This window comes from Canis lupus, chromosome 5 (genome assembly GCF_003254725.2).
Source record: "Canis lupus dingo isolate Sandy chromosome 5, ASM325472v2, whole genome shotgun sequence".
In the NCBI taxonomy this organism is placed as follows: domain Eukaryota; kingdom Metazoa; phylum Chordata; class Mammalia; order Carnivora; family Canidae; genus Canis; species Canis lupus.
Window position 1 is genome coordinate 47,438,142 of NC_064247.1, and position 25,863 is coordinate 47,464,004.

At 36.4% G+C, this 25,863-nt stretch overlaps 1 protein-coding gene across 9 annotated transcripts in view; it reads right to left on the minus strand.

The window, feature by feature from the left end:
- The window catches only part of ATG4C (autophagy related 4C cysteine peptidase), a 160,454-nt gene that overhangs the window by 52,973 nt on the left and 81,618 nt on the right, over positions 1-25,863 (minus strand). For 8 of the 9 annotated variants that reach the window (XM_035717108.2, XM_025427901.3, XM_049109540.1 and 5 more), the window contains exon 2: positions 4,962-5,105. In XM_035717108.2, coding sequence (XP_035573001.1) covers positions 4,962-5,037 — 76 coding nt within the window. In that variant the 5' untranslated portion in view covers positions 5,038-5,105. Of the gene's footprint in view, positions 1-4,961; positions 5,106-10,049; positions 10,206-25,863 lie in introns of those variants that run through there. The other variant, XM_049109539.1, reaches the window with a different exon arrangement.

The window sequence follows — 25,863 nt, forward strand, 5'->3', positions numbered from 1 at the left end:
AGTCCCGCATCGGGGAGTCCCGCATCAGGCTCCCTGCGTGGAGTCTGCTTCTCCCTCTGCCTGTGTCTCTGCCTCTCTTTCTGTGTGTCTCTCATGAATAAATAAATAAAATCTTTAAAAAAAATAAAGTAAATAAAATAAAACAAAATGCAAAAACATATAAGCAGAAAGAATATGAAATTGGGAGTCAACAGACTTAGGTCTACTTTTTTTTTTTTTAAGATTTTATTTTATTTACTCATGAGAGATACAGAGCGAGAGAGAGGCAGAGACACAGGCAGAGGGAGAAGCAGGCTCCATGCAGGGAGCCCAATGCGGGACTTGATCCCAGGTCTCCAGGATCACGCCGTGGGCTGCAGGCGGCGCTAAACCGCTGCGCCACCGGGACTGCCCCTTAGGTCTACTCTTAAGTAGACTACCTGCTATTTATATTGAAGAATTGTTAGAAAATTTAAAATCAGTGATTCTTATGAAAATGCTCCCCAAAGTACTATAATACAAACACGTATAAAAAACAAATACATAAAAATATGTATTCATGATAAGAATTATGCAAGTATTTGAATTTGCTGGAAAAAAAGAATGGAAAATCAAACACATGAATCAGGCTTTCATTCAGCTTCGATTACTACACTATTCTCCAGAATGGTTTCTGTGTCATCAGGCTTTCTTTGCTCTAGCATATGCCACGTGTCACTGCCAAATTCATCTCCCCATGGCTCAGCTTTGATTAGGTAACTCTTCCGCCTAAAAGCCATCTTCAGTGACTCATTCCGTAACAGATTTATTATGAACCTCTCAGTGACACTAAGGACTTTCCAAAATATGACACAAATTACCTGTATAGTCATCTTTTCTGCTACTTTTCACCTGTACTCAAAGTGAGGTTTGCTATTTGGCTCCTACTATCCCATGACAAAAATGTCCTCCCCAATATCAGCCTATCTAAATGCTACTTCTTCTGGTTCATGTACGCACTTCTAAGCCATTTTTTTCCTAAGGCTCTGATGCTCTTCTCTGAACATCAGTGGGAAATTAGTATTCACTGACCACCTACTGTATACCAGGAAGTAGGCTAGGCAGTTTACAAACATATTGTCTTAGAAATATTATTACTACTATACCAGAATGATTCTAATCCCCCAAATAGTAACAACCCCTTCCCCTCCAAAGGCATTTTCTAGGCAAATTTGAAAAACTTCACAAAAACACCCTCAAATAAAAGGAAACAATCCTTAAGGAGGAACTTCTCTCTTTCTCTCTATGCTTTACTCTCCGCCTACCCCCTCTGAAGAGTCACCAGTCTTTCCTCAAGAAAAGAGAAGTTTCAAATCTGATTTCTTAGAGCCTGGGGCATGGCAAGGATCCACATTTTACGTGAGCACAGATTTATAGTGCTTTGAAGCTCAACCACCATTCATATGGTACACACTCTCACTTTTGTACTTCCTGTGCAAATCCTGGTAGGGCCTAACCCCTCATAGTAGTCTGACCTCCTTTAATACTCCAGGATGCTAGGTACATAAAGAAGACTTAGGACTTCTCATAAGGTCCAGCCATTTTTCTCTTTTTCCACAGGCATATGAGAGCTGAATTAGACTAGTATGCCAAGTGACTAGTCTATATTCTTTTTTCTTTTAATTGTTTAGTTTTAACTGATCAATTTTCATTTTATCTTTTTAAATGCATTGTAAGAAATGTACCATTATCTCTGCCCTAGCTTGCTGATGCTGAACCAGGGCACTAAGGCACACAGAGATGGAAAAATGAAGGATGTAAAATCCATAGAGGCATAGGATAACAGAGCCTGGAGCATTGGAAAGAGCCATGAATAAGAAGTATGATTATAAATAAGTTATTCTAACACATATTGAAAAATATATATTCATCAGAATTCTTATACTCAAGAATATATTTTTTATTTTATTCCTCAATCTCCCCTAGTTTTTACCTCTACATCTCAATTTATAGGAGCAGAGAGGCGAGACAGGCAAATTAAATGTCATTATGATTTCTAAATAAAAACTAATTAAATAAAACTAAATAAAGAAAGAAAAGTAACTTAATTTGGCAAACAAGCCATTAAATAAATTGACAAAGGGCAGTGACTTTCTATGAGGGGTGAGCATTGACCAGAAAGAAGAATGAAGAAACTTCCTGAGGTGAAGGAAATTTTCTATATATTGATTAGATTGTTAATTTCACAGGTATAAACATGTGTCACACTCTGGAAATTGTATACTTATGATCTGTTCATCTCACTTTACTTTCTCTCAATTACAAAAAAAAAAAAAATCAAGAGATAAACTGGAACAGTGTCTCAATTATTTGTTCCTGTTTAACAAACCAATTCACAACTTAATTTGAAACAACTTTTTTCCTTCTATCACACAGTTCTGTGGGTTGACTGGGCTCAAGTTCTCCTGCTGGTCTTGCTTAGAGTCTCTAATGTAGTAAAAATCAGATGGAGAGACTCAGTTGAGACACTGCATTGGCTGCTGCTTTCTCTCCTATGTAGTCTCAGGGCCTTTCTTCTTCATGTGGCCTCTCCATGTGATTTCTCCAGCTGAGTACCTAAGTTCGTTACATAACAGTTCAGAGCTCCAAAACAGAGCAAGTAGAAGTTGCCTCTTAATGGCCAGACATAGAATTGACACAGCCTCATTTCTATCTCATTCTATCAGCTAATATAAAGCACAGGCCAACCCAGATTCAATGAGAAAAGAGACAACACAAGATATGATTAAAGATCCTTACTAAGGACCATCTTTGGAGACCAACTACCATAAACAGAATATTACAAAACCTATAGTCCCTTAAGTCAGCAAATTGAAAATCACAAGTCTTTAAAAGATGTAAACAAGCCAAAGAACATAGAAATAACAGATGGTAATGATTTTCTGGAGGATCAAAAACATGCAGAAAAAGGATGGTTAAAAAAAAAAAGGATGGTTTACTTATTACTATTTTAAAAGGGTAGTCCAGTTTATATACCTCATAAAGTCATGGAAATAAAAGGGGGGAGGGGAGAAGAAAGCAAAAATGAAAGTTTTACAAGAAAGTAAGGTCCACAGCCTTTTAAATCTTAAATGCTATGCCATTTCTAGTTCCATCTTCATCATTTTATAATATTAAAATTGATGAAAACAATCCTAACTTATGTTCCACTGTATTCAGAAAACAGCAAGACTGAGGAACAAGGGAGGCTGGATTTGAATACCAGTTTCAAGAGTTATGACCAGTTCAAGAGTTATGACCTAGATATGACCATGGATATGTCACTTAATCTCAGTTTTCTAATTACAAAAAATTTAAAAAAAAAAACTCAGAAAGATATGAGATTTAAATGATAAGGTACATAAATTATCTACAAAATGCTAGTGTGCTAATCAGTGTTCAGTCAGTGTTAGTCCTTTCTACACCACACATACTATACAAACTCTAAGCAAGGAAAATACATAAAACATTTTACAATGATTTTCACCAATAAAAATACATAAGACATTTTACAATGATTTTCACCAATAAAATCAAACAAAAATACTACTCCATAACTTGAAGCTATCTAGAATACTTAGTTACCCTGAACAATCTAATCTGTTCCTTTGAGATTAGAGATTGTCATAATTTTACTATGGACACTTAAAATATCTAGATATTGAAAACAACACAAATGTAAATAATAGGTTAAATAACAATTCACAAAATAACAGTTAGAGCTAATAAAATACAACACCAAGGGAATCCCTGGGTGGCTCAGCAGTTTAGTGCCTGCCTTTGGCTCAGGGCATGATCCTGGACTTCCCAGATCGAGTCTCACATCGGGCTCCCTGCATGCAGCCTGCTTCTCCCTCTGCCTGTGTCTTTGCCTCTCTCTTTCTGTGTCTCTCATGAATAAATAAGTAAAATCTTAAAAAAATAATAATAATATATACAAATAGCCAATAAGTATATAAAAAATGCTTAACATCATTATTCATCAAGGTAATGCAAATCAAACTCAGCAACATACTCACACCCACTAGAATGGCTCTAATAAAAAAATGGATGGGGCACATGGGTGGCGACATTGTATAATGGACAATAGAGAGAGGTGGGGAAGAATAGGGAGTAGCTATGAATGGGTATAAGGTTGCTTTGGGGGTGATGATGGTTGTACAGTCTTGTAAATATACAAAAAACCACTGAATCATAAAAGGGTACATTCTTTAGTATGTAAATTATATCTCAATTTTTTAAAAATCAATGTTCAGAGTTTTCAAAATGCAATGTCTCATTATTACCAAGTTATAACCATCTAAAGAGCTTGCTGTCCATGCCTTCCAGTGAACCAGGAGCCACTGTCAATTATATTTTACCTGAATTTGCATTATAAAGGGGTTTTGCTAAATGTTATCTTTCCTATTGTATGGATATGAACTTCTTCCTGCTGCAGCTGATTCTGCTAAGTATTTCTCCATTTTTGAAACTTTCTTCATCTCCAATTTGTTTCTAGTCCAAAGTGGGTTTCAAAACCACCTTATGATCCTTACTGGATTTGCTTGCAAACCAAGAATAACTAGGTTAAAAATAAAGGTCTAGGAGTACTCCTAAAAGAAATTCATAGGTATCATTAGAGTGTGAACTCTGCTTTGTGTGTTCAAAGGTCTATTTTTGCTTGCTTCCCCTAGTTTATATATGAAGTTGCCTGAAACTGAGTTTGAAAAACCGAGGTGTTAACATCACTTAAATAAATTCCATCTGCTTCTGAATGTTTAAAGAAAAATGGACCCACATAGTATGCCTGAGTTTCTAGACAATGCTTATGATGATATTTGGCTCTTTCTTCAGGATATATGCTTATCTACATTCTTATAGAAATTATTCATTGAAAGAGAAACTTAAGCAATTGTGACTTAAGGCAAATGATATACATCTTCAAATGTTTCTTTGGATCTATACAGTTTTTAAATAATACTTACTATATTTCATGTTGTTCCAAGCAGATATAAATTTAGTTTTTAGCTTGTCAACTTCATCTGTTCCTGTGGCCTCCATATTCAAATTCTAAGGAAAAAGCCATTACTTGATTGCATTCTTCTGTAAAGTTAAATCTTTTGTACTGACTAAAAGAAAAATTATTAAAGAAAAATAAGTAATGAGTATATATTATATGGCAATACTGCTGAAGTTTTACTTGTGATTAAGTACAATTTAAACTGCAAATGGGCAAACCAATTTTTCATTTTACATAACAGAATATAATTTATTCTATAAATAATTACAAAAAAATAAATACCAAATACCACACAAAACCAAACAACAATCTCCTCCAAGTACTCACAATTAAGAACAACATATCAGCTTAGTAAACCAACTCAGGGGATCCCTGGGTGGCGCAGCGGTTTGGCGCCTGCCTTTGGCCCAGGGCGCGATCCTGGAGACCTGGGATCGAATCCCACATCAGGCTCCCGGTGCCTGCTTCTCCCTCTGCCTGTGTCTCTGCCCCCCTCTCTCTCTCTGTGACTATCATAAATAAATAAAAATTTAAAAAAAAAAATTAAAAAAAAAACCAACCAACTCAGCTTTAGTGCTTGTGAGACTATTCAAGAATTGTTTTATTTGTAATGAGAGAAGATGGTTTTAAATCTTGTAAGAAACGGTAACTATCTTCAGAATGGAGGATTCCACTTAAACTATTAAGTCACTACTATCATTTTAAGGCATTTCCTACCTTTCCTTCCTACCTCAATACTGCAGCATTTTTTTTTTAAGATTTTATTTATTTATTTGACAGAGATAGAGAGAGAGGGCAAGCACAAACAGGGGGAGGTACAGAGGGGTAGGGAGAAGTAGGCTCTGCAATGAGCAGGGAGCCAAATGTGAGGCTCGATCCCAGGACCCTGTGACCTGAGCTGAAAGCAGACGCTTAATGACTGAGCCACCTAGGCACCCCCTGCAGCATCTTTTTAAAAAACAGAATGGTTTAGGGGCACATAGGTGGCTTAGCTAGGCAAGGGATTCCTTATTTCAGCTCAGGTCATGATCTCCAAGTCCTTAAATCAAGCCCTACACTGGGCTTTGTACTCAGCAGAAAGTCTGCTGGAGATTCTCTCTCTCCCTCTCCCCCTATCCCTTTCTCTCTCTCTTTTAAATAAATAAATCTTTTTGTAAAAAAGAATGGCTTAAATCTACAACAGAAAATGTTTTCTTACTTTAAGAATAAATGTAGCTTTTAAGTACTTGTTTTATAACTGATTTGAGGGAAAGTTGAGATGTGTAATGTAATCTGAAAGAGGAACAAATTACACCTTAGAATGCTTGTGCTTATTTGCAATAATTCACACAGTTTACTTTTCAAGAATACTGCACAGAACATTTCCCTTTTAGGTATTATAAATATCTACTCAAAAGTATTGATACATTTATTTCTCTAACAGTACACATTCAATTTTATAATATGTACTAAAAGCTACTAATTATACAATTGAAGCAGGAGAAAGCATGGTCCACTGGAAAAATTTTAAAAGCCAATGTGACTAGAACAGAGAAAAAAGGGAGCTTAAGATATAGCCATAGGTTTAACATGGGCTACAGCACACACGGCCTTGTACACCATGCTAAGAATTTTGTTGCTTATCCTAAGAACAATTGGTTTCTAACAGGAATATTAGAATCTGATCTGTGGGTTTGCCTCCCATAGCAGCACAAAGAATAGATTAAAAAGGACGAGAGTACACAATTAGAGTTTATTAGTACTGTACAGGACTACAAGAGAGATGATAATAGCTTGGAATGGAGCAACAGAAAGTGAGAAAAACAGACATATAAGGAAGTGTGTCAAAAATTCAATGTCTTGATGATTAAATGAATATGGAAGGCAAGAAAGATAGATATGCCAGATACACCAATGTTCCTGGCTTGTGAAACTAAATAAAAGGTACCAACCATTGAAACAGGGAGCATCAGAAGAAGGTCAGGTTAGAGAAGATCATGAATTTGACTTGTATGTAGTTTGAGATGCTCTGAGAGATACATTAAAGAATCATTCATTTATTTAATTATTTAATAAAGTACTCCCAGACACTGTTCAAGGAAATGCAGATATGGCTTAGGACAAAAGTAGTGTAAAAGCTCTCATGGAGCTTACATTCTAGAGGTATTCTAGAGAAGCCAACTAGGCAGTTGGATATATAGATCTGGAGCTTAAAGGTGAGGTGTGAGCAAGAGCTATTGGAGAACTGATGACATTCTCCAACGTATTGGAGATTCTCTCTCTCCCTCTCCCCCTATCCTTGCTCCCTTTCTCTCTCTTTTAAATAAATAAATCTTTTTTAAAAAAAGAATGGCTTAAATCTACAACAGAAAATGTTTTCTTACTTTAAGAATAAATGTAGCTTATAAGTACTTGTTTTATAACTGATTTGAGAGAAAGTTGAGATGTGTAATGTAATCTGAAAGAGGAACAAATTACACCTTAGAATGCTACATAATACGGAGAATGAGAATTAGAGCTACAAAGATGTTCCTCAAGGACTTTGCCTTATTTATGTTTACACCCTTAGCCTTGAGAATATTCAAGGCCCTTCAAGAAATTATATCTGCCCTCTTACTTAGCTTCCTCTCTTACTACTCCTTCACATGTACCATACACTGAAGCCACTTTTAATATTAATATTAAAGCTTCCTAAACTGGACATGCTTCCATGTCTTTGCATGTGCTGTTTCCTCCACCTAGAAGGCCTTCCTGCTCACCCTTACTTTTTGACTACCTTGTTATCATGAGTTCCTAAGACCCAGCTTAAGTTTCATCTCTTCTGGTCAGACTTGTAAGATTTCTAACCCCCTCCATACCTCAAACTAAAATAGATGGCCGTGCTCTTAGCTCCCATAGGATTCTTTGTCCTCCTCTATCATGGCATTCATCACACTGTATTGTAATCTTCTTACTCTTACACTAGATGGTCAACTTTTTGAATGTCCTTAAGCTCTGCTTGGCATGTGACTGGTCTCAAAATATGTTTATTAAATGAATCAGTGAACTGATTAAATTGATATATCACTTAGCGTTTTTATAAGCTGTAAAATTCTATCAACTGGAATTTTTTTCACTGACAACTAGAATAAAAAACTTTCCTCCAGAAAATTGCATAATTTAACAAAATTTAGAAAAGCAAGGAGGTTTATTAAAATGTGCATCTACATGATTAATTGATAGATCCATTAATAATGTCTCCTGAGGGGTGCCTGGTTGGCTCAGTTGGTTAAGTGTCTGACTCTTGATTTCTGCACAGGTCATAATATCAGAGTCATGAGATTGAGCCCTGCATCAGGCTCCATGCTCAGTGTGGAGTCTGCTTAAGATTCCTCTCTCCTTCTCCCTTTGCTCTTCCCTCCACTTGTATGTACTTGCACACTCTCTCTCTCAAACCAATTAAAAAAAAAAAAAAGTCTCCAGAAAGTTTGTGATAATGGGGAAACAATGCAGAATCTAAAACTTTATGCATTATATGATACTAGCTGGGGAAGGAGCAGGGAAAAAATTAGAAGTATATCAAAAATTGACAAGTTTCTCTGGATATAAAATTGTGTGTGGTTATTTTTATACCACTATTGTCTACCTTTTTCAAATCTTATACAAAGAACAGATGTAAGTTTTAGAATTTAATTTTTGTATTGTTAAAAAGCCACTAACTAGGATGCTTGGGTGGCTCAGTCGGTTGAGCATCCAACTCTTGGTTTCAGATCAGGTCATGATCTCAGGTTCATGGGATTGATGCGGGCTCTGCACTCAGAAGGGAATCTGCTTGAGATTCTTTCTCTCTCTCCCGCTGCGGCTCCCCTTTAAAAACAAAATGGTTGCCAAAGGGGCAGCGGGGCGTGGGAGTAAGCAAAATGGGTGAACAGGATCAAAGATACAAACTTCCCGTTATAAAATAAATAAGCAATGGCGATGTAATATACAACAATGGTGGCTATACAATATAAAATTGTATTGTATATTTGGAAGTTGCTAAGAGTAAATCTTAAAAGTTCTCACCACAAGAAAAACAAATTCATTACTTTGTATGGTACCAGATAACTAGACTTATGGTGGTGATTATTTCCCAATGTATACAAGTATCAAATCAATGTTCTACACGGAAACTAGTATGTTATGTGTCAATTACATTTCAGTTAATACAAAGAAAATATTCAAGGGCCTCCCACAAGTCAATGAGAAAATCTCAGAAAAAAAAAAAAAAGTAGAATACACAAAATACAGGAGTTTTATAAACGGATGACACAACTTTATAAATGGATGACCAAATGGCCAATATGCCTAAGTAAAGTCTTTAATAGGGAAAACATTTATTGAAACAAGACGGTGTTACAAATATACCAGGTTGGCTAAATCTTAAAAAGTCAATAAATTACAAGTGTTACATGTTAAGCAATAGGAACTCATACACCACCAGTGTGATTAAAACTTAATGTAGCCACTTTGCCAAAGTGTTTGGCAATAGCTATTCAAAGTGAACATATTCATAGCCTTTGCCTAGAAACTGTGTTCCTAGGACTATACACAACAGAAATGCATACATATGTTCAATAAAGTGTATATATAAACCTATTAATAGTAGTATAATTCACAGCTCCAAACTACCAACTCAACCATCCATCAACCGTGAAATGGAAGTACTGTGTATTTTTAAGATTTATTTATTTATTTAGAGAGCAAATGAGAGAGCACATGAGCAGGGAGAGGGACAAGGAGAATCTCAAGCAGACTATACATTGAGCCAACAAGGGCTCAGTCTCCCCACCCTGAGATCATGGCCTGAGCCAAAACCAAGAGTTGGTTGTTCAACCAACTAAGCCATCCAAGTGCTGCTAGTATATTTATAAAAATGGAATATTATATACAGCAGTAAGAATGAACGACAACTACATCAACAATGTTAATAGATCTTACAAACATAATGTTGAGCTAAAGAAGCCAACACACCAAAATATATATGAGTCCCTTTCTAAAGGTTCCAAAATAGGCGAAATTGATCTATGATATTAGAAATCAAATTAGAAATTACCTTCAGGGAAGAGGAAGGAGTGACCTGGGATGCCTGGGTGGCTCACTGGTTGAGCACCTGCCTTCAACTCAGGGTGTGATCCAGGGGTCCCAGGATCGAGTCCCACATCAGGCTCCCTGCATGGAGCCTGCTTCTCCCTCGCCTAATTCTCTGCCTCTCTCTCTCTGTGTCTCTCATGAATAAATAAATAAAATCTTAAAAAAAAAAAAAAAGAGGAAGGAGTGACCAAGAGGAGATACAAGGGTAGGCTATGGGTGCTAATGTTCTATTATAATCTACATGGTAAAAATATGGGTCTAACCCCTTCATGAAAACAGAACTGTCCATTTATTATTTGTTTACTTTTCTCTTTGTATATTATACTTCAATAAAAATGTCTATTAAACAATTACTTTGCCAATGTGGAACAGACGGCCTTGGGCTATTCTTTGCCTTCAGAGGCAAGTCTTGAGAAGAGTACATCACAATTATAATAGGCCAGCCTAGATGCAAATCTGAACCTAGCATGGGGAAACTACTCAAACCTCAAATGAGGAACCATCTATTTTTAAAGGGGAGCGAAAATCATATTCTTCAAAAATGTCAGTGTCATGTGAGACAAAGAAAGGCCATGGAAACATTTCACATCAAAGGAAACTAAAAAGACACAACAGCTAAATGGAGTACCTGCTTCTAAGAAAAAGGAATAAAATTATAAAAGGTATTTATATTGATAAATCTAGACAACAGACAGTAGTATTTTTACTAAATCTGCACTGTAATATTTAGGCATAAGGAGTCACAATGAGTACAACTTATTCCCAAATGGTTCAGAAAAAATATTTCATATATACATATAAAAAATATGAATCTGGGTAAGGGATTTTAGTTGTGTTTTATGTATTTTTCTTACTTAAACTTAGAGAAAATATGCAAGAATAAGAATAGAATTTTTAATTTTTTTAAAAGGGAATAACCAAAAATTTTAAACGAGGGGAGGATTTGCCTTACTATTAAAACACATTGTAAAACTAGAGTAGTTAAAGTCTAGTTATACTTAAATTTATTATTTGTTAGCAAACGATGACAAGACTAAAAACATAATAGGGAGAATAGAAATAAATCCAAACACATGTGAGACTCTAGTACCTGATATAAGGAATATTTCACATCACCGAAAAAAAAAAAGGCTAATTTAATTTAAAAATAAAAAAATAAAAGTGCTAGAGTAGGGCAGCCCTGGTGGCTCAGCAGTTTAGCACCACCTTCAGCCCAGGATGTGATCCTGGAGACCCAGGTTTGAGTCCCACGTCAGGCTCCCCACATGCAGGCCGCTTCTCCCTTTGCCTGTGTCTCTGCCTCTCTCTTTCTCTGTGTCTCTTATGAATAAATAAGTAAAATCTTTAAAAAAAAAAAAAAAGTGCTAGAGTAATAAGCTAGCCAGTTTAATAAAGCTACCTCGTGCATTACAAATTCTAGACAAATAAAAGAATTAAATGCAAATGCACCCACTTGGCACATGTATACATACAAGGAAATATTAATTTTAAAAAATTCTAACAGTCTTGTAGAAAAGGACTTTCTAAGCATGGCAATGCAAAACTAAAAATCAGAAAGGAAAATGTAATTGCATAAAAGTGAAAACTTCAAAGGGCAACTGGGTGGCTCAATCAGTTGTATCCAACTTTTGATTTCGGCTCAGGTCCTGATCTCAGGGTTACAGGATAGAGCCCTGTGTCGGGCTCTGTGCTCAGAGGGCAATCTGCTTGAGATTCCCTCTCCCTCCCTCTCTGCCGTTCTCCTAGCTTGCTCATATGCTCTCTCTCTCTCTCAAATAGATAAATAAAATCTTTTTTTTTTTAATGGAAACTTTCATACAGGAAGAATAAAAAGAACATTAACTGGGTTGAGTTATAATTCATCAATTAGGAAAAAATTCAACATCTATTACACAGAAAAAGGGTAAATGTCTCTAAAATACAAAGGACTACAAAATCAATAAGGGAAAAAACACCCAAATAGAAAAAAAATCCAGGTACTCTAAAAAAAAGACCAATAAACATAAGAAAATATTTTCAAACTTACTAAATCTAAGTAATGCACATTAAAGGAATTTCATATTTTTTCATCATCATAAGAGATGAACCTGGGGGAGCCTGAAGAAACATTTTACATAATTATTTCTCAAATAATAAAGCCCGTGAATCAGAGAATATATCTTGTTCACTACTGTATCCTGACACCTAGCAAACTGGTGTGCTAATAGATACAAATATCTGCTGATGACAAAATTATGCTATACACGTATTATGACATAGATCTATATTTATTACCATAAAAAGATATTCAAGAAACATCAAAATATGTGAGGTAAAACTGATAAAACTGTAAGAAGAAACAGATGATTCCTCTATTAAGGTTGGAGACCTTAACACCCCTCTAACAGAGAGAAAAAAAGGGTCAGGAGGCAGAAAATCAGTAAAGACGGTGCTGAATTAAACAGCACCACCAATCAACTGGACATAATTGACGGACTACTTCACTCAACAAAAACAGATAACATATTATTCTCAAGTTCACATGGAATATTCACAAAGATGGACCAGATTCTGGGCCATAAAACACATCTTAACAAATTTAAAAGAATAGAAATCATACAATATTTGTTCTCACCAAAATGGAGTTAAATAAGAAATCAATAACAGAAAGTTAGCTGGAAATATTCCAAGTACTTGGAAATTAGATAAAACACTTCAAATAACACAGGGCCAAATAAGAAACCTCAAGAGAAATTAAGAAATGTTTTTAACTAAATGAAAAATGAGAATGCAACTTAAAATTTGTGATGCAGAAAATTCTCTTAATATTTACAAGGAAATTAATAGCATTGAGTGCAAACATTAGAAAAGAAGAAAGATCTAAAATCAATAATCTAAAGTTCCAACTTAGGAAACTAGAAAAAGAAGAGCAAATTAAACCTCAAGTAAGCAGGAAAAAAGAAATAATAAAAATTAAGGCATAAAGAAAGAAACCTATAGAGAAAAATGAACAAAATCAAAGCTGGTTCTTGAAAAGATCAATGAAATTTATAAGCCTCTAGCAAGGCTAAGAAAAAGAGAGAAGACACAAAAGACTAAAATCAGAAATGAAACAGGACATCACCACAGATCCCATGGACAATAAAGGACAATAAAGGAGTATTATGGACAATTCTAAGCTTGCAAATTGGTAACTTAGATGAAATGATGCAATTCCTTTAAAGACACAGTTTGCCAAAACTCACACAAGAAATAAACAATTTAAATAGGCCTATATCTATTGACCAGAAATTGAATCAACAATAAATAAACATCTAAAAAAGAAAGCATCAGGTTCAGATGGTTGCACTGTTGAATTCTACCAAACATTTAAGGAAGAAATTATACCAATTCTCTACACCCCCTTCGAAAAGACAGAAACAGAGAGAATATTTCCTAACTCATTCCATGAGGTCAGCATTACCCTAATACCAAAATCAGACAGACGTTATTATTGGTACTGGCAAAAGAGAAGACAAATAGATCAATGGAACAGAATAAAGAGCCTAGAAATAGACCCATATAAATATAGTCAACTGGTCTTTGACAAAGGAACAAAGGCAATACAACAGAGCAAAGACAGTCTTTTCAATAAGTGTTGCTGGAAAACTGGATGTACACCTGGAGGGGTGGGGAAAGGAGATAGGGGTATCCCTGGGTGGCTCAGCGGTTTACCGCCTTGCCTTTAGCCCAGGGCATGATCCTGGAGTCCCAGGATTGAGTCCCACATCAGGCTCCCTGCATAAAGCCTGCTTCTCCCTCTGCCTGTGTCTCTGCATCTCTCTTTCTCTGTCTCTCATGGATAAATAAATAAAATCTTAAAAAAAAAAAAGGAGATAAACGATCATACACACTTCACAAAAATTAATTCAAAATGGATCATAGACGTATTGTAACACAAAACTATAAAAGTCCTAGAAGATAACATGGAAGAAAACCTAAATGACCTGTAGCATGGCAATGACTTTTTATAACTGGTGAGCTAGACTTCATTAAAATTAAAAACTTCTCTGTGAAAGACAATGTCAAGAGAAAGAAAGGACATGCCACAGACTGGGAGAAAATATTTGCAGAAGACACATCTGCTAAAGGACTATCCAAAATATACCCAGAATGTTTAAAACTTAACTATAAGAAAATGAACAACCTAAGTTTAAAATGGGCCAAAAACCTTAACAGACTCACCTCACCAAAGAAGATATAAGGATGGCAAATAAGCACATGAATATGTTACACATATGTTATCAGGGAGAGCTAATTAAAACAATGAGATATCACGACATATCTATTAAAATGGGCAAAACCCAAAACACCAAATGCTGACAAGGACATCAAGCAATAAGAACTCACATTCATTGCTGATAGGAATGTAAAATGTTACAGCTACTTTGGAAGACAGTTCAGCAGCTTCTCACAAACTAAACATACTCTCAGCATATTATTCAGCAATTGTGGTCCTTGGTATTTACCCAAATGAAATAAAAACAATCCACACAGAAACCTGCACACAGATGTTTATAGCGCTTCTATTCATAATTACCAAAACTTGGAAGCAACTAAGATTTCCTTCAGTAGATGACTGGATACATAAACTGTAATACATCCAGACAGTCGACTATTACTCAGATGCTTAAAAGAAATGAGCTATCAAGCCATAAAAGATATTAGGGAAAACTAAATGTGTATTACTAAGTGAAAGAAGCCAATCTTAAAAGGTCACTGTTTATCAAACTGTATGATTCCAATAGTATGATATTCTGGAAAAGGCAAAATTACAGAAACAGTAAAAAGATCAGTGTTTGTGAGGGATGGAGGCAGTGTGGGTAATGAATGAATAGCCAGAGCACAGAGGACTTTTAGGCAATAAAACTATTCTCTAGAGCATTATAGTTGTAGATACATGTCATTATACATTTATCCAAATCTCCAAAATGCACACCATAAGTGAACCCTAATGTAAACTATGAACCTGGAGTGATAATGATGTGTCCGTGTAGGTCTGACAATAACAAATGTGTACCACTCTGGGGCAGAATGTTGATAGTGGGGAAAATTCTGTTTTGTGGGGGAAGAGGTATATAACAACTCTGTCTCTCAATCATGCTATGAACCCAAAACTGCTCTAAAAAAAGTAAAGTTTACTAACTATACAGTTTGAGGAAAAGGAAGAGAGAATAGCATGAATACAATTTACCCATCTGTAGGTATATATACTATATATACACATACAGTTACACTAATATACAAAAACATGGTCTAGAGGTCCATGCTAAAGGTGGAACTAAGAAAAATAAATAAATAAATAAATAAATAAATAAATGTGGACCTGAGAGATGAAATGTCATCTTTTCTTTATATTTTGTGCTTTATTTAAATTGTTTACATTGAACCTCTTTTAAAATAATATTCAAAAATAAATTGCTCAGGGGGATCCCTGGGTGGCTCAGCGGTTTAGCGCCTGCCTTTGTCCCAGGGCGCAATCCTGGAGTCCCGGGATCCAGTCCCGCGTCGGACTCCCTGCATGGAGCCTGCTTCTCCCTCTGCCTGTGTCTCTGCCTCTTTCTATATATATCATGAATAAATAAATAAAATCATAAATAAATAAATAAAATCATAAATAAATAAATAAATAAATAAATAAAATTGGTCTGATAAAAAATTGAATACAGGAAATTACAAATGTGCTTGAAACTGCTTGATGAAGAAAGCTACAGAGAGGACAGTCTATTACAAAATTCCTAAGCAACCTCTGAGAAATAGAAAATGCTGAGACAGTACTTTTTCCTTTTTAAGATATACAGTTTTATTCTTCTGGTTCTTCAAGACATCAGATTCAGCTATTTAGTCATATAGAAAACATAACTTCCTCAATGCAATTGCCTAGGGCAGCCCTGGCTGAATAAAACAACTTGGAGGATATCCCTAGTTAATTCATAATTTTTGTTTCTCCTTAAAATAGTAGTGAGATTTGGAAAGAGGAAAAGGAACAAATTAATAATGGAGTCCATTCAGTCTCTTAAAATGTCTTTTTTTATACTTGTATAAGATAAGCCAAGGAAAGGCAAAACAAACAGTACTTTGAGTTTAACTACAAATGAGCAAAAAACACAAATGAAACCACAATGAACTTTAAGAGTAGTCCCATTAAAAATTCTAAACTAACCACACCCACAACTTCCCTTTCCTAAAGCTTTCCTGATTTTTTTTTAAAAATGAATTAAAATTCATTCTCTCTCAGGTATAAAATGATGATTTACCCGTTATCTAGTATATTTCAATCGCTTCTTGGCCTTTTAGTTAAGATCAAGTGTATCTAGTATCTTTCAGTCTCTTTTGTTATCCTAAATACTTGGCTCCAGTGAGCAAACTGATATGCCAAAATCTTGTTTAGTTTATGTATGTCAGAGCCTTAGTCTGGAAAACCATCAAAATAGCATTCTTTGAAACTTCCAATCACGTTTAAGAAGGGATTTATGGTAAAAAGAAAGGGGGGGATATTTTTTTTTAAGAAGGGATTTATGGTTTTTTCCTAAACTTTAGAGAAATTAGTAACTTTTTTCAACTAGACTTCATTTTTTTAAAGATTTTATTTATTTATTTATTTATTTATTTATTTATTTATTTATTTATTTATCTGTGAGAGACACAGATTGAGAGGCAGAGACATAGGCAGAGGGAGAATCAGGCCCCCCACAAGGAGCCCAATGCGGGACTTGATCCCGAATCCTGGGATCACGCCCTGAGCCAAAGGCAGACACTCAACCACTAAGCCACCCAGGTGTCCCTCAACTAGACTTTCTTTTTTTTTTTTTTTTAGACTTTCTTTATTAATGCAAACTACAATAAATCTTATCATCCACCAATCCCATATTTCTACTCACTGCTTACATTCTGACAAATCCACTTTAATTAAAAAACAGCAGTAAAGAGGAGAAAGCTCTAATTTACTTTATCTTCGTAAACATAAAGCTACCAGATGGGGTGTATTCCTAAACTTTACTGTTAATGATGTGAAAAGCAGAGTGAACATTAAGCAGAGTTCTTTTGGAAAGCAGAACAACAATATTTGATATGAAAATCATTGATTGAGACCCAGATGTCATTTTTAGAGAGTCACTTTTCTAACCATAACTGTGCATTAAGACAGTCGATAAATTATAAACTGATAAATGTAAAGGGTACTCAAATCAATGTCCTTGAAGGGCAGATGAAGGTTATCAGCCTCTCCCATATAGCAATAGATAGAAGAATATTTTATCCACTGAGAATTTAAAGCCAAGTAAAAGCTCCTGACAGAACTTTAGGGACTGATTCTACAGAATATATCTCAGTCACACAGTACAACCGACAAAAACACTGCAGACTTACAGGATTTGCGTATGCTTAGGCATCTTCTCCAAATGGTATTCTGCAGCAAGATGAAATATAGATATTGATTTAGAATTTTTATGTGCTTTTAGCTATACCATCAAATAAAATGAACTGTGAGGTCCATTCTAAGTTTTCATCTACTGTAACCTTTTCTACCTGCTTGCATTTTTAGTAACAAATATTAATCCCTTGTCTGACCTTGAATGTCTCTCAATATGTTGGTCTGTCATCTCTGCTTTTATTTCTTTCCATCTCAGTTCTTTGTCTGCAGAAGCATCAATTACTATATCCATTTCTTTGCCCTCTTTTCCTATATTTGCCAATTTTCTATCTTCATACACTAAACTTGTAGTCTAAAAATGTTGTTTATAAACCCAGCATGTTTATTTCTTTTAAAAAGCACAAATTCGAAGAAAGGGAGAACCCTGGAAATATTTATTTGGATTGTCCTCTTTCAGAGCTAAGGGTTAGGCAAAGTAAATGGCAGTAAGAGATGAAGATAAAAAGAGCAAAGGAACAGCAACATAATAAGGGTAGGACTCACATATTCAGAAACTGGGTTTTAAAAGAGGGATCAAAGAGCTGATAGCAAAAAGATTAATAAGGGACTAATAAGATCGTTTTTGCTCAAGGATATATATTATAAGCATTCTTAGGACTCCTCAGGAACACACCCTCCAGTTAAAAACACTAAATCAATACACAGCTACTTTTATAGTGATAACTCAAATAAAATTTACTACTTATGCATTATTCTCTTGAATCTAAAAATTAAAAAGAAGAAACTAAGTACTGAGCATTTATTTACTCTCATTTACCCTCACACATGACTTCTATCAAGGTCCTACAATCCAATACCTCCATTTGTACAGCACAGAGTATTACCCGTTCACAGACTATAAAGTCGTCATCATAACAATCTAAATGGGATATAAGGAGCTTAAATTACTTCAATCATTTACTTTAAATTATAGTAATAAGTATTAATGATATCTGGGCTGTTTTAACCATTCCTTGATCTCCCTGATCTTATCTCTAAGAAGCATATACTTACTGTAGTTTGATAAATAAATTTTTAATTATGTCAAGTAACCTCTGGTGGGTCCCAGATAAGTATGAATGGTTGGAGCTTCCATACCTTATTTTTTTTTTTAATTTTTTTATTTATTTACGATTGTCACACACACAGAGAGAGAGAGAGAGAGAGAGGCAGAGACACAGGCAGAGGGAGAAGCAGGCTCCATGCACTGGGAGCCCGACGTGGGACTCGATCCCGGGTCTCCAGGATCGCGCCCTGAGCCAAAGGCAGGCGCTAAACCGCTGCGCCACCCAGAGATCCCAGCTTCCATACTTTAAAATGCAACTTTGCAAGTGGTTAAATATGCAGTCTGCTTATAAGAAGCAACAATTGAAAGATGTCAGAATCTCAGGATTAAAAGGGAATTTATAAACTATCTAGGTAACCAGTAAGTAGTAATATTAATAACATGTCTTAATCATTTTCCCAAATAATACATTCCAATCTATCTGTAATCTCTCCTAACCTGTGAACAGTGAAAGCAAGCAGTGAAAGAAAATGTGTAAATTTAAAAGATTGAAAAAAATATCACTCCCATCCCCAGGAATCTATTCTGCTGTCTTGTTCAAACTCACTCACTAATCATTAATTGGGTTCAACCACCCATATAATAGCGAGATCTCCTTTACAACATGCTAGCCAAGTACATTCACCCAGTCTCTGAGTGAACACCTCCAAACAGGAAGTTCAGTACTTAACAAGCTCTATAGGGAGCTAAAAATACCGCTGTAAGTTTAAAAGGCTGACACTATTTTAAACTATTTTTCTTTACTAACATAACTGTTCTAGAGTATCCATATAGCTACATTATTCCAGCTAACTTTAAACTACTTCATTTGCTTTAAAGACATACAAAACCGGGATGCCTGGATGGTTCAGTGGTTGAGCATTTCCTTTGGTTCAGGGTGTGATCCCAGGGTTCAGGATGGAGTCTCACATCAGGCTCCTTGCAGGGAGCCTGCTTCTCCCTCTTCCTGTGTCTCTGCCTCCCTCTGTGTCTCTCATGAATAAATAAATAAAAGCTTTAAAAAAAAAAAAGACATACGGAATCAAAGGTCTGTGTCATTTCCAACTGTTGCTGGTTGCGTCTTCTGAAACTAATCTATCAGATAACCCATCAGATATTTAAAGACCTCCAATACCTTTACCCCCTCCCGCTGCATCATCTCTTTCCACATTAAATATTCTCAATTCAGGCAGCCCGGGTGGCTCAGGTGGCTCAAGTGGCTCAGCAGTTTAGCGCCGCCTTAAGCCCAGAGGGTGATCCTGGAGTCCCCGGATTGAGTCCCACATCGGGCTCCCTGCATGGAGCCTGCTTCTCCCTCTGCCTGTGTCTCTGCCTCTCTCTCTCTCGTAAACAAAATCTTTTTAAAAATATATAAATGCATATTCTCAATTCCTTCAATTAGAAGACTGCTATATGAGTGGTAATGAAGGCCTTAATTAGGGTATCAATAAAGGGATGAGAAATAAGATATAAGCAGCAAGCTGACACGGTAGAACTAGTAACATCATACAAATATATGAATGTTTATGTACTCACAGACAGGAAAGACTAAAGTGACGGGAGAGTTCAAGTCTGATATTTAGGATAATTATGCCATTAACTGAATCAAGTAATCCAAGAGGAGAAGGGGAAGATGGGAAATTCAGTTTGAGACACACTGATTTTGAGGTTTAACAAGTAAATATGGACAAGATCTTTTCCAAGTCCCATTCCATTAGTTACTTCTGCTACAAAAAGATGCATCTAGGCAGCCTGAGTGGCTCAGCAGTTCAGCGCCGCCTTCAGCCCGGGGCTTGATCCTAGAGACCCAGGATCGAGTCCCACGTCAGGCTCCCTCCCTGCATGGGGCCTGCTTCTCCCCCTGCCTGTGTCTCTGCCTCTCTCTCTCTGTCTCTAATAAATAAATAAAATCTTTTAAAAAAAAAAAAGCATCTATATTATTGAGACTGGTAATTATACCTCATTCAAATACAAAATATCACATTTATTCATTCATGAAATATTTGAGTGGTTACTTTTGTAAGGTACTAGGAGATACAATGAGCCATGAAACCCAGTTCCTGTCCCCATTAAACTTACATTCTAAAATGCAAGATGTTTATAACTAACCAGAACTTAAGATGTAATGTGGTTATGTCTCACAGTAGAAATATAAAATATTACAATTATTAAGAGAAATATTTTTCCCCTTTCCAATGAGCACATTCACATAGAAAAATATCACACACAGTGGGATTCTTCAAATACAAAGACCAAGGACACACAAATAATATAAATCTTACTATTCTGGGTGTAAATAAGGATAACACTAGCCATATTTCTTAGGAATGAGTTAAAGTACCCTCAACAATTATGTCTATTGTTAAAGATTAATGCTTGAATTGTATCATTAGTCAAAAGAAGAGCATTGTTTAAAATGTTCACAAACACAATTGTTTTGGCTTACAAATGGAATTGTTTGATGTCATTTTTCTCATCATTTCTAATTTTAAACAGTGTATCAATTTGAAAACAGAGCTACAAATTTAAAGCTTTACAAAGATTTTTTTAAATGCATATTTTCTACCTGATATAACTGTTCTAGAGTTCTCTATAACTATATATATAATGACAGTTTTAAATTATTATGGCTACTTTAGTCATTTTACCAGAAAAGTTATTTTACAGAAAGAGTCTATTAAAAGTAGATTAGTAGAAAATTTTATTTTAAACTGATAATCAGGGCAGCCCGGGTGGCTCAGTGGTTTAGCACCACCTTCAGCCTGGGCCATGATGTTGGAGACCCAGGATCGAGTCCCCCGTCGGGCTCCCTGCATGGAGCCTGCTTCTCCCTCTGCCGGTGTCTCTGCCTCTCTCTCTCTCTCTCTCTCTCTCTCTCTCTCGATTAAATATTTTAAAAAACAAATAAATTAAAAAAATAAACTGATAATCACAGGGAAAATATAATACAAATAACTCTGAACACATGATTTCATTATAGATCTTTAGCAGGATATAGCCTAAGGACATAAAATGGCAAAGAAATCTTTAAGTGGTCAGTAAATCTGTTGTTTGAGAGAGTATCAATATAGTAATACCAAAACTATCATAAGTGTTTTACAGGAGACATTAGATGAGTAAATATATTGATACAGGTTGGAATCAGAATTCTCCCTACAGGAAAAGGAGATAGAAAATATGAATTGATAGAAAGTGAAGATGAGGGATCCCTGGGTGGCACAGCGGTTTGGCGCCTGCCTTTGGCCCAGGGCGCGATCCTGGAGACCCGGGATCGAATCCCACATCGGGCTCCCGGTGCATGGAGCCTGCTTCTCCCTCTGCCTGTGTCTCTGCCTCTCTCTCTCTCTGTGACTATCATAAATAAATAAAATAAAATAAAAAATTTAAAAAAAAAAAAGAAAGTGAAGATGAACTCTGTGGTTTTGAATTTGAGTTCATATCCTTGAGTGTGTGTGTGTGCATCTGTGTGCCCATTTAAAGACCTAAAAGCAATGATATTTCAGAAGCAATGAGTATATTCAGTGCCAAGCCATGGTTTCTGAGTAGCATTTCCCACCAAGTTGAAAGAGTATTCCACGGTAGAATAGCTCATTCCAGGCTTCAAGCAGTGAATATACATACAAGGTGAACCTGGAATGTCTTATTGTACAAAAAAATAAGAATATGCCAACCAATGTGGACATATGCAAAAGCCACAGAAACTGGCTTGAATTTGACTAATCCAATTTGAGGTAATTTAATCACCAAAAACAGTAATAGTGGGCACCTGGCTGGCTCGGTTGGTGGAACACGGGACTCTTAATCTTAGGGTCATGAGTTTAAGCCCCACACTGGGTGTGGAGGCTACTTCCGAAGAGAAAGAAGGAAGAAAAAGAAGCAGGAAGAGAAGGAGAAGGAGAAGGAGAAGGAGAAGGAGAAGGAGAAGGAGAAGGAGAAGGAGAAGGAGGAGGAGGAGGAGGAGGAGGAAGGGGAGGGGGAGGGGGAGGAGGAGGAGGAGGAGGAGGAGGAGGAGGAGGAGGAGAAGGAGAAGGAGAAGAAGAAGAAGAAGAAGAAGAAGAAGAAGAAGAAGAAGAATGGTAACAAACTTATAACAGATAAATTAAAAAAAAAAGAATCCTTGTGTATATAGTGATACTAAAATAAAAGGACAGAGGAAAAATAGCTCTTCTTTAGAAAAGACAGCCAGCAAACATATATAGGACTGAGAGAACTGGAAAACCACTATCTGGCAACCACCAGTGCAATGACTGACTCAGGCGAGCATGATCCATGACTGCTAAAACCAAGGATAAAAAAGAGAATTGTTGGAAAACAGAATATCCAGTAATCTCAAAGTATTACCTACACAGATTACTATTAAGTTCACATGGGAAAAGATAACATTAGGATGTAGAAATCTGGGGCACTTGGGTGGCTCAGCGGTTAAGTGTCTGCCTTCAGCTCGGGTCCTGATCCCAGGATCCAGGATCGAGTCCTGCATCAGGCTCCTTGTGGGAAGCCTGCTTCTCTCTCTGCGTATGTCTCTGCCCCTCTCTCATGAATAAATAAATAAAATCTTAAAAAAAAAAAAAAGCAGATCTCTGGTTAACCTAAGAGATTGATCTTTGATCTTAACATTACCAATAATGGGGTAAACTGCCATTATAGTCTTCCTGAAGTGGTGAAATGGAAAGTTAACAATATCTTCTATGGAACATCTTGAAAAAACTATTTAACCTGAAATTGTAGGGATACAATCAAGACAAATTCATTTTGTGAGGCATTCTACAAAACAAAATGGCCTGGACTCTTCAAAAATGTCAGTCTTGAAAGACCAAAAAACAAAAAACAAAAAAAACAAACAAAAAAGAAGGAAGAAAAAGGTGAGAATTGCTGCCGTCCCCTTGAGGGGCTGCCCCCCTATCAGGCTGGCCTTGGGGCACACGGATCCCTGTTGAACTGAGGGAAAACTGCTTCCCCACAGCCCCAAGCAGCACCATCAAGACCCAAAGGAAGTGAGGGCAGGGCCTGGTTCTGGGCTTTACTGCCTTGCATTACCCTGGGCAAACATTCTGATACCATGCCTGGCACACACACATAGTAGGTACACACAGAAAGGACAATAGGAATGCCTGGGTGGCTTAGCAGTTGAGCATCCACCTTTAGCTCAGGGTGTGATCCCGGGGTCCTGGGATCAAGTCCCACATCAGGCTCCCTGCAGGGAGGCTGCTTCTCACTCTGCCTCTGTCTCTGCCTCTCTCTCTGTGTCTCTCATGAATAAATAAATAAAATCTTTAAAAAAAAAAAAACACACACACAGGAAAAAGAAATTTCCTAAGAAAATTCATAATCTCTGATTGGAAGTACTTTTTTTAAGATTTGTTTATTTGAGAGAAAGTGCAAGCGGGGGACTGGGGGTAGGAGCAGAGGGAAGGGGACAAGCAGACCCTGCACTGAGCACAGACCCCGATGCAGGGCTTGATCCCAGGACTGTGAGATCATGACCTGAGCAGGAATCAAGAGTCAAGGCGCCTGGGTGGCTCCATGGTTTAGCATCTGCCTTTGGCTCAGGTCATGATCCCTGGGTCCTGGGATTAAGTCCCACATCAGGCTCCTCTCAGGGAACCTGCTTCTCCCTCTGCCTAACCTCTTTGCCTCTCTGTGTGTCTCTCATGAACAAATAGGTAAAATCTTGGGCAGCCCCGGTGGCTCAGCGGTTTAGCGCCACCTTCAGCCCAGGGCCTAATCCTGGAGACCCAGGATCGAGTCCCACGTCAGGCTCCCTGCATGGAGCTTGCTTCTACCTCTGCCTATGTCTCTGCCTCTCTCTCTCTCTCTCTCTCTCTTTCTCATGAATAAATAAATAAAATCTTAAAAAAAAAATCAAGAGTCAGATGCTTCACTGACTGAACCAATCAGATGCCCCAATTAGATTTTTTGGGGTATTTTTTTAAAGCTATAAGGGACATTACCGATAAACATTTGAGTAAATTCAAAATGTTTATTATGAAAAAAAAAAAAAACAAAAACAAAATGTTTATTATGGCCTATACTATTAGTATTATCAATCAGGGTTAAGTTATTTGGGTTTGCACATAGCACTATAGCTATATAGGATAATGTCCTACATAAAAGTTCATAGGAGATATATGATGAAGAACTTTGGAGTGAAATGTCATGATGACTCCACCTTAGTTTCCAATGGTTCAGCAAGAAAAAGAAAGCACACCATATGTATTTAGAGAGAGAAAAAGCAAATGAGGTATAATGTTAACAACAAGTGAATCTAAGTAAAAGATATACAGGCATTTGTTGTACTATTCTTTCAGCTTCTTTATAGGTTTCAAACTTTTAAAATAAAAGTTGGAAGAAAAAAGTAGGGTGGAAATTAAATTGACTTTCAAGCAGCTGAGCAGACTTTAAATCTAACTACTTCTTTATCCTATCCATAAGCACTAAAAGCAAACATGAAGTTCAAAAAGTTTTGGCTAAAAATAATTACAAACCAAGCCACAATTAGTTTCCTATTATAGCTGTAGACTAAACATAATCTCTGATGAAAATACATTAAAAAAGGACATGTGTTAACTCATCTAGGACAATTATGAATCAGCAAAACTATCTTACATAATACTGAATCCAAATCCAAATATGACTAACCAAATTTTTCTCCAATTGAGATCTTTTAGATATAATGATATATAGTTTAGTTTAGTTATAATTAAAAATGTTGTCACATGGGACACCTGGGTGGCTCAGTGGTTGAGTGTCGCCTTTGGCTCAGGGTGTGGTCCCGGGGTCCCAGCATCGAGTCCCACATCGGGCTTCCTGCATGGAGCCTGATTCTCCCTCTGCCTATGTCTCTGCCTCTCTTTCTGTGTCTCTCACGAATAAATAAATAAAATCTTTAAAAATAATAATAAAAAAATAAAATGTTATCACAGGTATAATTTCAGATCACATATCTGTAACAATAATAAGCACAAATTCTGTACAGGAATTTTGTTAACCTATGCACATACATCATCTCATTTAATCCTTAAAGCAACTCTATAATGCAGATGCTATTATTATCCTCATCTTACAGATTATGGGGAAAAATGGCTTGGAAAGACTAAATAACTTCTACAAGGTCATACTGCTAGTTAATAACAAAACACACCTTGAGTCTAGGCAATCTGACTCCAGAGCCCATGCTCTCTGTTCTACACATTCTACTTCTTCACTATGAAACGTAAAATTTTAAAAATAAACTGATTGTATTGATTCATATCTATTAAAAGGAGACAGTTCAAGGAAAAGACAAAAGCATGTCTTCCTCCC